At 37.9% G+C, this 14,946-nt stretch overlaps 1 protein-coding gene across 1 annotated transcript; it reads right to left on the bottom strand.

The window, feature by feature from the left end:
• Window positions 1–831: 831 nt before the first annotated feature.
• LOC135473729 (DCN1-like protein 3) lies at window positions 832–14,419 on the bottom strand. Its single transcript, XM_064753602.1, has 2 exons — window positions 14,319–14,419; window positions 832–4,249 (listed from the first exon to the last, which is right to left on the bottom strand). Exon 2 carries the CDS (start codon window positions 4,191–4,193, stop codon window positions 3,300–3,302), a length of 894 nt encoding a protein of 297 aa, XP_064609672.1. The 5' UTR covers window positions 4,194–4,249; window positions 14,319–14,419; the 3' UTR covers window positions 832–3,299.
• Window positions 14,420–14,946: the final 527 nt, after the last annotated feature.

Raw genomic sequence — 14,946 nt, 5'->3', positions numbered from 1 at the left:
GGCCATTTGAATAGTGAAGAAAACAAGATGATGCATTTAATCAGTGTTTCCTCCGTGATGTCTTATAACAAACTGTGCCTTTGCCAATACATCTCGCAGAGATAATGACCGAACAATATTCGATAGCCACTCAATCTTACATAGATCTCTCTCCCACAAAACATCTCTCTCACTTTACAATTCGATTTTTGGGCTTTATTATAGTGGACTGAGTTGAGGAGTGAACCTACTTTCAAAAAGTGTGTGGGACCCGCGCCAGACGCGGGTTTCAGTCATCATAATAACCATACCCCATATATACACTACACATCTACTCCTCTTTGCTTCATTGAATTCTGTGCCAAAATCAATCTATATTTTGGTTTTGATAAATCGCTTGTTATTCCTGACAGAGATGTACTCATTACGTGCATGTCCAAACTAATACTGAACACCGTATACAAATAACAGAATTCGATTCTCACCGTGCAAATCTGTCGGTAGTTGTAACAGGCTTACAGAGGCAAAATAAACACATCAGAATATGTGCAGGCTACACATCCGTATACAAATCAGGACATGCGTGTATGTACAGGAAGAGGCAGGCCTTCATGTATGTTGATCGAATTCAAAGATAACATACCCCGGCGGATTAACAGGCTGCCAGGAACTTGGCATGTATTGACCACCATGGTAACCAGTGTGAAACAGATTTCATTTAACGACTGGAAGAATACATTCACGTGAAATGAATTCACACATGCACTCACTTTGTATGACTAACGCTTCACCAGCTGTAGCTTTTTCCTAGCGTCTCACAGAAACGAACACTTTGGCCCACTGGGGCATGTTACTGCACAAGCTTATAGTGATCAGATCGCTGGTCACGAAGCATCCGGTGCCATCATCTCTCGGCATCAAGACACCATGTACACCACCATAAACCTTCAAAAGATCGTGCTGCAGAAATAGATTAGCAGATGAATCAGGGCTATTTCTAGAATAAAAGATACAGAATAGCATCGACTGGGCTAAAAATAACGGATACGATCTTTTCAGATACATGGACGACAACTAACCGAGATCGATTGAACTGTGTGGATATTGAGTTGAACTGTTTATATTACAGGAATATCGGTTTTGGGGGCCGTATTGTGCAGTAAAAGCCGACGTTTCCTGATCTTCAACAAGCCTGTGCTGGTCACGTGGAGTATATCATACACTGAGGGTGTCAACGTAAAACCTAAACGTATATGGCTTATTTTTCACCAATGTAGACAAGATGAAAGAGTTTTCGAGTTCATGTCCCCACCATTGTATCACATGTGAACATGTTTAACATTGGCCTTTGTAAAAGCAGACTAGTCACACATTCACTTTTCAGGCATACTGGAAAGTAAACTAACCTAGAGCACATCGCTATTATTATCATGAGCTTCCAAAACTGCTATCAGTCTTAAATTGCTTCCACAGAGAATGGTAAACTAAGGAGAAAAGATGCTTGCAGCTTGTGCATCTTCAGGTAAGTAGGCTAAAACACACAACAAACTCTTTGTTGGATTTCCATCTCCACAACTTTAGATGATATTTCAAAGCTGATGTTTTTTTATGTTTTTTTTTTTGTTTAACATTTTCAAGAAACATAGAATGTCATTGTACTCCACCAACTCACTGGACAATAAATGATGGGCCACTATGTGACCATGTTAAAATAAATCTTTTACCGATACATGTATGTGAACTACACAGAATGACTAGACATAGCCTTTAGGCCAGGCTGGGAAAGAGAAGACACAATCAGAGGACTACAAACACAGGGTGGAAGGACACAGAGAAAATCGGCTAGGAACAGTGCTATCTGTAACAAGATGTTACACATCTCAACAACAAAACAGAAGCTCAGCAGAGGCTGCTACTGAAAAGTCCCGGAAAAGCAGAAGCCTGGAAATTCTTACAGATTTCAGTGAGACATGAACTCTCAACATAACTTATTGGATGTCTCATTCAAACAATGTCTTCACTAAGCATTTTAAAGCCCAACAGTTACAGTTTGAATTGTGATAAGAGGTCCACTCATAATAAATACATAATACTTTGTAAGTACAATAAATGAGAAGAGCTGAAATAAACCTGCTACTAGCACAGGCCATTCTCTCAACCTAAACATCAGGCAAGTTAAGCCTTTGAAACCTCATTTCTCCAACATATTACATATTAAAAAACAAAGAACAGCCTGGAAAACCAGCATCAGTTTTCGAGGCGTAGAAAAGCTATTTTGAAATTCTGATTTTACTCCAAGGTTAAAAAAATGTGTACTGTATGTCTTTGGATGTACCTTACTGTACATTTGCATTTTGTTAGACATGTACCTGTCTAGAGTGTTTATACTGGCAATAGGTTATGAAGCATGTTGAAAGCCTCAGTCTCAGGGCAAACAAAGATTAACACAAGTAAATCCTGTACAATAAGAAAATGTTACAATCTATTAAAGACCTTACCAAATAAGTAAATTCTTGTATTATCCATGGCAATCTGGACAAAAGGAAAATGGAATAAGATCACCATCACAAAATACATTCTACTTTGTCTACAAACTCAACTTATCTTTTGATCTCATATAAAAAGGTCAAATGTCTTGAGATTAAAATGTGATTAATTTGTACATGTTCTTTTGATCTTCCTGATTTACATGTTCGTGTAGAAGTCACTCTAATTCTATTTTGGAAAACATAAGAAACATTTTAACACTTAATAAACAACAGTTACATGTTCTGTCAAGAATTAAGTCATTTTACCTTTTACTATTACTGCTGAATTCATTGGCTGAAAAATATCACCATGGCGTCCTGTGGATGCATTTAGTTCTCTCATTCTAATGTTTTAAAGTTTAATTTCACAACACAAACGTCCAACAAGGTGGCAGCATTCATATACAAATTGTTTGCATATGTATTCACTTGTTGTCATGATGACAGGCAAAACACTTGGCAAAAATCACATTCAAGAAATACACATTTAGTACTTAAAACACAATGGATGGATATTTTAAAACAATACTTAAAACTCCAAGAAATTGCTAAAATAGCGCAATATACAGATATTTACTACAGCATTAACTAACTTTATGTCAGCAATGTACATGTGTAGTCAATACTTAAGAGAGTTTTAAATAAAAGTAAACTGAACTGAAGTCAGAGACAGCCTATCTGGGACTGTAAAATGCAGGCTTGTCATAAAACCATGATGAGGATTGGTATATCTTTTGTGTTAAGTGGGACCAATGCAAGTGATGAGTGTGGTAAAACATCTGATGAGCTAACCTAGACATTCTGATTTTGTCTGTCATTTTGATACTCTACAAAGTCGTCAATAAGGCTGGGCCAGGCATCCGTGTCATCGTATGTACTCAGATCATCCCCTACTTGTTCTGTAAAGTTAAGGTACATGTCCCAAGTGTCTTTTGGAATGCCACGTATGTTAGGATGCTTTTCGAGAAATTCTAGCCAGCATTCAAGAATTGGGGGCTGATTTTTGGAGAACACCAGTTTCCACAGCCCAATGGCCATTTCAATTGGCAGTGTTTTCTGCCCAGTGTCAGCATCCAGGCCAAACTTGTATGTCCATCGGTACAGGTCTTTGAATAGTTGCTTATTTTGAACATCCTTAAGCATTTCTGGAAATTTGAGCTGTAACCCTTTGATTGTGTCAACTTTGAGAGTTCTGCAGCCACTGAGGAATTCCTCTCTGGTAAACTTACACATGGTTTCAGCCTGGAACTTCCATGCTAACACCAACACTATGAATTCATCAGGCTTAACTTCTAAATCTGAGCAAAACTTCTCAATGCCTTCAGCTAACATGGCTTCTTCATTGGGTTCCTTGTATTGTTCAAACAAGGCCTGAATTTTAGTGTCTGAACATTCACGCGACACAACAGACAGCCGTTTTGTGTCACCATTATTGGGTTTGAGGATTGGTGGTAGTTTGGGGTACTGTCCGAACATCTTCTTTTCCGAGGGCGGAATAGGCAATTTTCCTGGAGGCAGCGCTGGAATCTCTCGATCCCCCGAGCCTTGTTTTACATCCTTGGTGTGGATGGGGGGTACAAGGGGTGCGGCACGAGCGTGGGAAGATGGCGGTGGAGGGTGACTGCTGGTGAAGGTAGGCTCACAGGACGGGCTGGTTGGTTCACAACAAGACAAGCACTTCCCCATCAGGAATCATAGCATGGAATCAGGGATTCCTTCTGACACAGCCAGCTCCTACACGTCTGTAACATACATGGAACATTTATTTAGTTGATTGTTTAATGTCATACTCAAGAGTTTTTCAATGATGACTGACAAATTTTCACATGTGTGACATATAATATGCCCAACATATTGGTGGAAGGCACATGCACAGGTAAGTGGTCTACAAAATAGGATCGTGCAAACAGTCAGATGGTTGTCAATCACTTATTGCCCAGCAAAAACAGTGAGAGGAGGGGAATTTGCAAATTCCTTGAACAAGGCTGGGATTGAACCCACTGAAAAGGGAAGAAGAAACAAGCTATGAGTCCACAGGGACATGTAAACAAACACTTTTGCTACCAAAAACACTAAGCTTTACACATTTAAATGTAGAAAGTGGCCTACACATAATACCTTTGGCCTTTGCAAAAGATCAAGGTTAAAAATACAAGTAAAAAAAAAGTTAAACATTGAGACTGAGCAATTATACTGAACTCAGCACTGGCATAAACTTACATCACCTGCTCACATAAACCTTTTAGGTCTCGTGGCATGTCAGCATTCCCAGGATATTGTGTATACATAAGCACTGGTACATACAAGTTGATATGACTAAGACAGCATATAAACAGACATCCATCAGGCAGTGAGTACATATATGATTTATAGGCAGATGTCACATCCTATTGTTTTACCATGCTGCTAACTTGAACAATTATGAACACATAAAAAAAGAAATGCAGAGCCCCTCGACCCACAGGGCGGTATTAGATGTGTTGTTATATTTAGTTGCCTCCCTAGGGCTAAATTACTGACATTGTGATCACGCATAATCAATACAGTCCAGAAAGAGGAACATATAATGCTGAGTGAAATACAGACAGACTATAAAATACATATACAAGTGCATTTATTGCCAGAGAATGACTGGTAGTTTGCGCCACAGAGGGAGCAATACAGTTTTTTAATAGATTTATTTCTGGTCTTCAAAAAAACAGGACCCAAGGAATTTCTATTGCAGGTACAAAACAATTAGGTACAAGCTCCCACATTCATGTATATAACCCAACACTCCACAGGAAATAGATAAAATCAAAGGTTGATAAAGATAAACTTAAGTTAATACTGACACCCAATTTCACTCAAATCAGATATAATGCTTGCTCCTTTTATTGCCTTGTCATTACATACAAGTAGATCTGAAGCAGTGCCTGGCTCCTGTCAGTAAGTCTGGACACCTGCTTGACCAGAGAAGTCAAACTTAAGTACCAACCAGAATCACTGCTTCAATTCCATAAGTGACATGAAAAAAATGTTCCGCTTGCATTATGGGTAATTTATTTATTTATGTGATTGGTATTTTATGTAGTACTCAAGATTATTTCACTTACACGATGGCGTGGAGAAAGCCATCAAGAGCTGGCCGCACATGGAGAGAAAGCCAGCTCTGGCGTGCTAACCATATCGGCCACTAAGGCCAGTGTTATGAGTAATCATGTATAGCATCATGGCCATGTTAGATATATTCATCTATTTGACTGGAGTTATGTGCCATACTCAAGATGAAGAATACTTCACTTATACAGCAGTGGGCAGCTTTATGGTGGGAGGAAACCTGGTAGAGCTCAGGGGGAAACCCTCAACCATCTGCAGGTTCAGCCATGTTAAAAGGTCACATTCATTATATTCTCATACTAGTCTGCACATGTTAACGCCTATTCAATAAATTTTGAGACTTTGCCTACTGACTTGAAACTGCACTACTAAAATGAAAGTTTATGATGGTTCAGACAGTCACTCCTTAGCCCACACGGATTATCCACAGCAAATTCTTGACTGAATCTGTCCTATCCAAATCAATTGTAGTAGCATAACGCCAACCTTCCAGCATGGCTGAGAGAAAAAATACACAACCAGATAGGATGTCAAAGAGTAAACATCACCTTTCCCAAATACAGAAACTAAAATTTGATTGCACAAAGAAAAGATGGGCTTGACAGAAGCTATTTCTTCCGATCTATATGTACCTAGTGACCAGTGAATACTGTGTGCCACTATTAAATCTGACTTCAGTGAGATTGCATGGTCACTATGCAAAGCACCTACATATTAAAATTGCAACATTTTGGTGGTGGTACTACATATAATACTTCTTTGACATTTGTACAATAATGTTACTGTGACATAAACTGAAATGATGCACAAAATTTGCCTAATAACTATGCAATAACACAAGAACATTAAACATAGCCTTGACATTCAAGTCCTGTCAACTTCACTTAGAGGTGCATTTACATATCTGCTTCTTTTCAGTTTTTATAGGTTTAACTGGTGTCAGCCATTGCAATAAGCAGACGAAGAGACTAGTTGTCTGCTGTGCTTTCACCACTGTGGGCTTTCAAAAACACCATGGTGTATACCACAAACCACCACAGTGATTTCTCAAACCAAGAAAGACATACACAGTACCTTTATTTGTTTCTTTATTTATTTATCTGCTTGACTGAAGTTTTACGCCGTAATCAAGAATATTTTACTAATATGATACCAGCCAGTATTATGGTGTCGGCGAATGGGAACCTCAACGGCTGATAGACCTTCCCACATATGACCCGAGGTACACAGTACTTTTAGCGGACAACTTACATGTATATGCATGTTTGTTAGTCTTAAATAATCAATTTGTGACCAGAATAGTCCGTCTGAAAGGTGTAACTCACAAAATCTTTACTATAACTTACTATTCCTCCCTTATTATCATATAAAATCAGCCACAACTTATGGCCTTGAATTGTATACGAACTAGTGCATGTTCACCCATTTCTACCCATTTTCAATGTGTAAATCAAGTGGCAATGAGAGAATTTGAGTCTACATCTACCATCATACCAAATCACAGGATTACAGCTGTTCTATTTGGAACTGTGTGCCTCCATGATCCAAAACTGTGAAAGCCTGTAAGATCTGAGAGTCTGAATGTCTCAGTAATGTACTGTGGTAACCTCCAGGTGCTGACTGTACATCCACCTGCTACATGGACTATATCTACAGCACTGCTTATGTCTGATCTGGTGACCACTATTGGGAAATTGTCTGCCTGAAAGTCAGGAGAAATCAGTGCATGGCTAGAGACAAGTTTTATAGCCTGAGGTAAGACAGGGGACGTCGCCGGCCATGCCAGTGTAATTAGGGGAGTCATTTGGAAGAATCAATAGTACACAGCAGTAGGCTGCATCTATGTGAATCAGTTAATCCACAACCACATAATACATCAGCTAGCTACACACAAGTCTTGCTGTCAAATACCATCAGACCAGTTGTTACTACACACCTTGCAATCAGCATAAAGACCACACCAAAGACTTTTTACACCATAGTTAAGCATCATTGGTACACTGTAGATGGAAATCCACAATGAAAATATGTATCTGTATGCACAGTTCATGCACAATGTCATCATGTACAGCATTCAAACAAAACAGCAAACAACCCCAGTCTATATTCTTGAACCAACAATAAAATCTGAGGGCAATAAGGATTTGAAAATTCATTCTTAAAAGATTAAGATCCTTTATAGTTTTGCAACATAATTTTATTAAACAACAGACTTGCCAGGATATTGACTTGAACATGCAACCAAGTGATATATACATTTTTAAAACTTTCACTCTGCCTGTAGAGAATATGAAGACGAACCTGAGATCACAGTAAAATTTGAGGCATTCTTTATGTACACATATTCAAACAATTACAGGTTATAGGCAATGAGACATATAACTACTACTGAAATAGACTGCAACCCCAGTTGACTTGCTGCTTCAGCTATTCTACATCTGCCAGTGTAACACTGCTAACATGCAGGAAGAGCTGCAGAGACAGCCATGGTCAATGTAAACTGAGGAGGTACCTTCTCCTTCATACTGATACTGAAAGCTGACTAAATGGGGTAGATGTGCTAGTACATGTACAATGTACATGTATGTGGTGTGGTTCTTATAGCTACTGACCAGAATAATCCTGCCTAGTCGGTCACAATGCCCTTCCCTGCCCTCCTCCTCCACCACTGCTAGTTCAATTCTTCATATATGTCTGCGGCCAAAACTTGGCCTCAGTAATATATCAGTATCACAGCCCTTGGCAATGAGTTCATTCTGGATTATGTAATGCTACATGAACATACCTTAAGCATTTGAGGATAAAAAAGTCATGATTAAAAGCACCTACGAGGAAGTATTGAAGACTTGAAAAACCCACATCTTACACATGAATATCAGATAAGACCAAGACCAAAAAGCCCCACTTCACTTAAACAATCCTACCTCTAACACAAACGGTATTTTCTACACTGCACGCATTGCCCTGGCAAGCAAGGCTAAAACCTCCATAATCTAGGACTATCAGATTTTACACTATCCAAGTACATGAAGCTGTGTCCTGCTTGATCACAAACTCAAAGGTGTACATATCAGATTGAAAAGTAGTTTGAGGATTTATACATTGTTTCTTCTTCAGTCCCTAATAAAACTCCATATATACACATATATACATCCCCATATACATACATCTGCACGTACATCTCAAAGTATCATGAAGATATGAGCACAATGAAAACATCTGCGACTTGACCTGTAGCTACATGCACATGTAATTGTACATGTCAGATTAGAGGGTTGCTCCTTGCACCTATTTACAACAGTTACAACAGTACATGTATATACCTGTACATACTTGTAACTGTGTATTACAGTGATCCCCAGTGCCAACCCTATGTCATGTATTACTGCATACAATTTGTGGCTGGTGAGGCAGAGGGAAGTACATACACATTAAATATGAATATAATGGATAAATACATAAAAATCATTAAAAAGCATTTAAAAAAGCATATTATACTACAGACAGGGCAAATTAAGGTTTGTTTTAATATGTGGGTACCAGGAACTCTTAATGATACAATTACAAATATGATTATTAAAAACTGAAAAATTTTTTCATATTCACAAGAGCACTTTATACTTGAATGTAAAAGTATTATCAATAATTATTGATAATAATTACACATATACATGTATATATATATATATATATATATATATATATATATATATATATATACATGTAACAAATATGTAGATTGAATTGCACATTCTTTTTCCAAAGAAAAGAAAACAAGAAAAAAAACCTTCAACATATTCAACAGTAAAGGATTTGAACTTACAAGTCACAGCAAAAAAATAACAGCTCGCCAGTTCAAGTACGAGGAGCAAACAATCGCAGATGTCCTCCTCAGTAAAGAGTCAGGTCAACTGATAACTTAGGTGACAACGGCAGGCTTAAGATACCAGGTGTTTGTAACAACAATTAAATCTACTCTCATTAACATGAGGACAGGTGCACAACCCCAGCAACTCACCCCCATCTCAGGGGTTACATCATTACCCTCAATGAATATCTGACTCCTCATCTACAACAATCAATTTCTGATCAATAATCACTAATGTAAGGCTTCGACCATACTTCATCTGGGTCATACACCTTTATACCATAAAAAATTACACGTAATAATAAAGTGTGCCTAAAAATGAATGATTCTGCAATCTACATGTATTTTAAAATGTGAAGCAACTGCATGTGTGGCATGACCTTAAATATTATACAGTAGCAGACCTTAAAATCTGTCCTGCACATATCTTTAAACTAGTGAGTTAGACATTCATTTGCATAGTATAACTTAAAAGAAAAGACAACAAAAAATATAACCAAAGTTATTTCAGAAGACGGTTCATACGGGCCTAAACAGGCCAAAGTATTTTGTTTATTATGTTCTTGGTAATTCTATATATCACCTTTCAATCCGGAATTCTGAAGCCATGGGATACGCCATTTTAGAGAAACCGGAAACACAATGTCGCGTCATCCGTACCCTAAGCCCTTCACCATCAGAGGTGAGGCACTCCTTTGTCGTAGTACAGTTTCCCAGATTATGCTGCTTGAGACCTTGGGCAATAACGCCACACGTATTCCACTACCAGTTTCTCCTTAAAAATGGCTTTAAAGTATATCAGAACTGTCTCATAATCACAAGAAAAAAAGCCGATTCAACACTATTTCTACATGGCAAAATGGTTCACTAGGAACGGGTGACATCACAACAGAACAGATGCCTTCTCGGGTGGTAGAAATATCTCGCCCGTGATTGGTTAAACCTTGAGGGCAAGGCTTCTTGTTCGATTTTCCCTATATGGGCGTAATTCTAAAGTAATCTGCAGGGTTCACTTGTTTGGAAGTGTATTAGATAACATTTTTTTCACATTTTTATTTAAAATTTTAGCCAAACTGAGCAGCCAATGCTGTTCTAGTTCATGTTTAATATAACATTACACAATTTTTTTAGGCTAGTACAAAATTGAAAACTTGGCTTATAGTTAAATCTTGTATTAAGCCTTAAACCCGGTGAGTTTTGAACAACTGGGCCTCCTTGATAACGCTTGCATGTCTGAAGAGTAGATTAGAGTAAAAGTAAACCTCATCATAACAAAAACAGGTTAAATGTACATGGAACACAGATATGTTACTGATGATTTTTCACAAACTCAAAACTCAAGATTTACAACAAGTAGTGTAAAATGTAAGTTAAAGTAGTGCAATGAACGCTGCACGCATGTAGACAACCCACAGCATCCACAACACGCAATAAAATGCAAATTACATCTAGGTCTTAAAGCAGTAAGGACACTTCTATTTACACAATAGCATGAATTCTTTGCATACATGTAGCAAGGGATAAATTCAGGAGTCAAAAATACTTCCTATCATAAATTCACTTTCACCTCACTTAACATACGTACAGACCTGTACATTGTGTACATGTGCTTCCTGTTCTATTATAATGAAACAGATGACAGTTTGAACCCAAATCTGCCACATCTATATGTACTATAACATCAAAATCTTTCTCAAAGCTACCACTGCAACTACATTCTGTTCTCCCATCAGACATCCATGTTCATAACTCTGAAACTGTACATTAACATCAGGCCTTGACTACAGACAATGCTGAGGAATCATCCCTTTACTACTGTTGGTGAAAAGCAAGGTTTAAAGGATGACGTATTTCAGTATTTAATTTTAAGTTTATAGAAAACTACCAGTTTTACCATGTGCATTTACGATACCAGACACTCCAACAGGCATCTCATGCTGCAGCCGGGCCTCAATTATAAATACATGTAATGTACTTCCTACACATTTTTAAAGTTTTGCATTTTTCGAGTGACATATTTTGCTCAATTCTTAGTTATTAATCCACCTTTCTATGAGTCACTAATGAGTTTTTTGTGAAGTCTGATTAATGGCTTATTAGAGAAACTAAAAATGTTGGCATCAAAGGTATCATTCTAAGGTCTTTATGTGCATGCTTCCGAAGAGCATTTTTACATGCCAGACTTCAGGTGAAGTTATACTAGTGTATTTGACATAAATTTCACTATAAAAAAAATGCATTTTTCAAGATAAATAAAGATTATAAAACATTACATATGTGCTGAACATTAGAGTGGACTATCATCCTACCTTCCAAACAAACTTCAAAACAAGATTTTAGGAAAATTGGAACATGAATCAGGAAAACTGAATACCACTCATGGGAGAAATTTCAGGTCAAACACAGTAAATTTTATCTAAACTGGTGCAGTAGTTTGGGAAAGATGCATGAACAATATTGTGTGTACAGACAGACAGGGTGATTCCAGTATAACACCTTCCAGTGATTCCAGTGTGTCTTCCTACCGACTGCTTGCAATATGCGCACAATGTAGCATGTATAGGCAAGTACACTGGTCTTTAAATGGGTTCACATACTCACTTGTACCCGTTCCTATGGAATCGGTACAAGCTGTTAGTTATGTAAATGTAGAATCCGCCATGAGTTCATGGTAGATAATAATGCCATTGACACAGCAGGCTCATATACCAAGGACTGGGTAAATCAAGATGAGGCACCCCACACCCCTCCCAAGGACAGTACACAATGCCTGGTGTAAATTGGATCTTCACAATGCCCTAAGGGCTGTTAAGTTTGGCAGCAGATGGTGTGCTAGGGCTTCCTCTGACTGGTCAATTACACACTGGGTCTAGTTTAGGGTGACAGAGACAGAGGTTCAGCTAGGGGGCACCTGCCAGAGGTAACATGTGGCCAGCAGACATTTGTCTTCCCTTAACACCTCACTACATGGAACAACACAGAGAATAATTTACACATACTAAGTGTCAACGCTGATCCAATCACAAAAGTCACTCAAAGCTGTTTCCAATCCCCTTATTAAAGTCCTGCTGACTGCCCTGTAAATATGGTGACTGATATGGGTTGCTGTGCCAGATATATTTAGCCACTAAAATTGTTAATGGCCTACCAAATGGCCAATGAAAATGTGACTGGGGTGGGTCAAAGGCGTTGTAAACAAAATACATGTGTAAATACCAGAATCGAAAGCAGTCCATTAAAACATATTTCAAACATGATCAGCACAGTGATATTATGTAAAGGTTGCTACCTTCATGCATTTGTACACAATGTAGTTGCAAGTATACAAATATATTAACTGTAACTAGCAGAGTATTAAAAATTAAAAGCATTCTATGAACGGCAGATCGTTTCTGTAACTTTTAAAATTGTCTATTGTAAGCTAAAAAATATTACCTTGTACATGTACATGCGCTAATTTACCCAATTATGTTTTAATGCATGAAGAGCTAAGGGTAAGTCTGATATGCTAAATTGTTTAATGCCAAATTTGAACCAGTCCTTTAACACATGTATGTCCTTACTACACATACTTGGGGTCATCTTACAGTGCAAACTGCGAAAAACTTATAGCGTAATGATTTTGTAAACATAACATTAAAGGTCTTGTTGCATCATGGAACACTGTGCTTTTGTGAATAATAATACTGAACATTCCTAATATTTTCAGAATATAATAGGATTAAATATCATGTAACTTTTATTATACTGTAAAATCAAGATGTTATGCATGATTGGACAAAAGAAAATATACCAGACAGCTTCAGAAAGCCTTCTTTGTCTAAAGATGTAAATGGTAGGTCTCTCAACCAAGAGCCTGCCAATTAGGTATGAGGTTGTTTCCGTACCACTTCATATCTAGTCATTTCATTTGCTGCAAAATAATCCTGCAAAAATAACTGAATATTCCATCCTTCAAGTCATATTTAATCGTGCCATATAAGTATGACAAGTTAGATCAAAAACAATTTGATAGATTACGGAATGGTGGTATGCCCTGGTCGCTCTTGACAGATCTGACAGGTATGGTACAAAGTCTATAATCTTAATGCCATAAATTCATCCTCAGATATGTAGATATTTCAATTTGTAGCCAGGTACACTCATGAAATATTTACTTCTGAAAACAGGACTTCAAATACACGATAAACATCTTTGATACAGAGTAACTTGAGACAAAACGGTTTAGGGATGAAATGATAGAAATCGTTTATAAGGCACATGCCAGAAAGTTATGTGTTTAAACAGTCACGTACAGTCGAGCAGGCCAAATCCCGAAATGTCTGCACCACGTATAAAATCAGATAATCATCAGTATTGTATGCATGTTTTGGGAATGATCTGCATTTTCTGGCCAGTCAGCAAAATCTACAAGCACAACAAAAATGCGAAATCCATGCCCAGACGCCGATCAGTGGTTCATGTTGTTGTTGTAACTAACTGTCAGCTGCTGACAGCGACCAAGCAAATGACTCATGACTAAATCGAGACAATAAACTGAATAATAAACCATACACACGTTAACAAACTATACTGTGCGATACTCTAATACACGATGTACTCTTTCCACAGACAACCACTGAACACTGAGGACGATGTTGATGTGACCACGGGTTGTCTTACCTCGAAAGTGGTCTAGCTACGTCTGCTGTTTCCCTGCCTAGCCCTACAGCTGACTCAGTGTCAGCCTTCACTTCCTCGCTTATTTCTGACGAAATTTTACAGCTGTGGGAATCTTATGTAGATAGACAAATCCGACAGGCCCAATACATTCTTTCTTTGAGTTTCAAACTAGCCATACCTACCCAAAAATGAGGAGAACGTGGCTTGAATCAGAGGATCATTCTCAACATTTCGCCCTGCCACTCTTGCTCAGACTACGAAACATGGAGAATTTCTTTCTCCGGCATGACGTCACGATTTGTCCGGAATCTAGGTCAAATATTATATCGCATAACAAACCTGTCGATGCAGACGTCATTCTCGAAACCAATCCTTGACGATTAACAGGACACGTATTTCTTTAGCTTTCATCAACTGGACTTGTGAATGTAAACATATGTATACCCGCATGTAGGCGTCTAGACACATGTATGTTGAGAAATGCATGATGTTGCTATGATGGCAACTTCCTTCTTATACAGTATATATGCTTTAAGGTTACCTGTATAACTACAACAACGATCATGAGGTTATCTAATGTCAATATGTGGTCACCACCATTCCACCTGTAGGCCTAAATTGAAAACGGGCCAAACATGTACATAATGTACCGGTATCCGTTTATTTATTGCAGTAAAAAGCTAAGTGGAATTCAAATGAAGTCATGTGCATGTGATGATGTAATGAACAGATTGATGCATATGTGTATAATAGTCCTACGTGTGGAAGCATGCATTTTTTTTGTGTATAAAGGACTAAATATAATCTGGA

The sequence above is a fragment of the Liolophura sinensis genome, chromosome 1 (genome assembly GCF_032854445.1).
Source record: "Liolophura sinensis isolate JHLJ2023 chromosome 1, CUHK_Ljap_v2, whole genome shotgun sequence".
NCBI lineage: Eukaryota > Metazoa > Mollusca > Polyplacophora > Chitonida > Chitonidae > Liolophura > Liolophura sinensis.
Note: the sequence above shows the minus strand (reverse complement) of the source record. Positions and strands in the feature narration are given on the sequence as shown.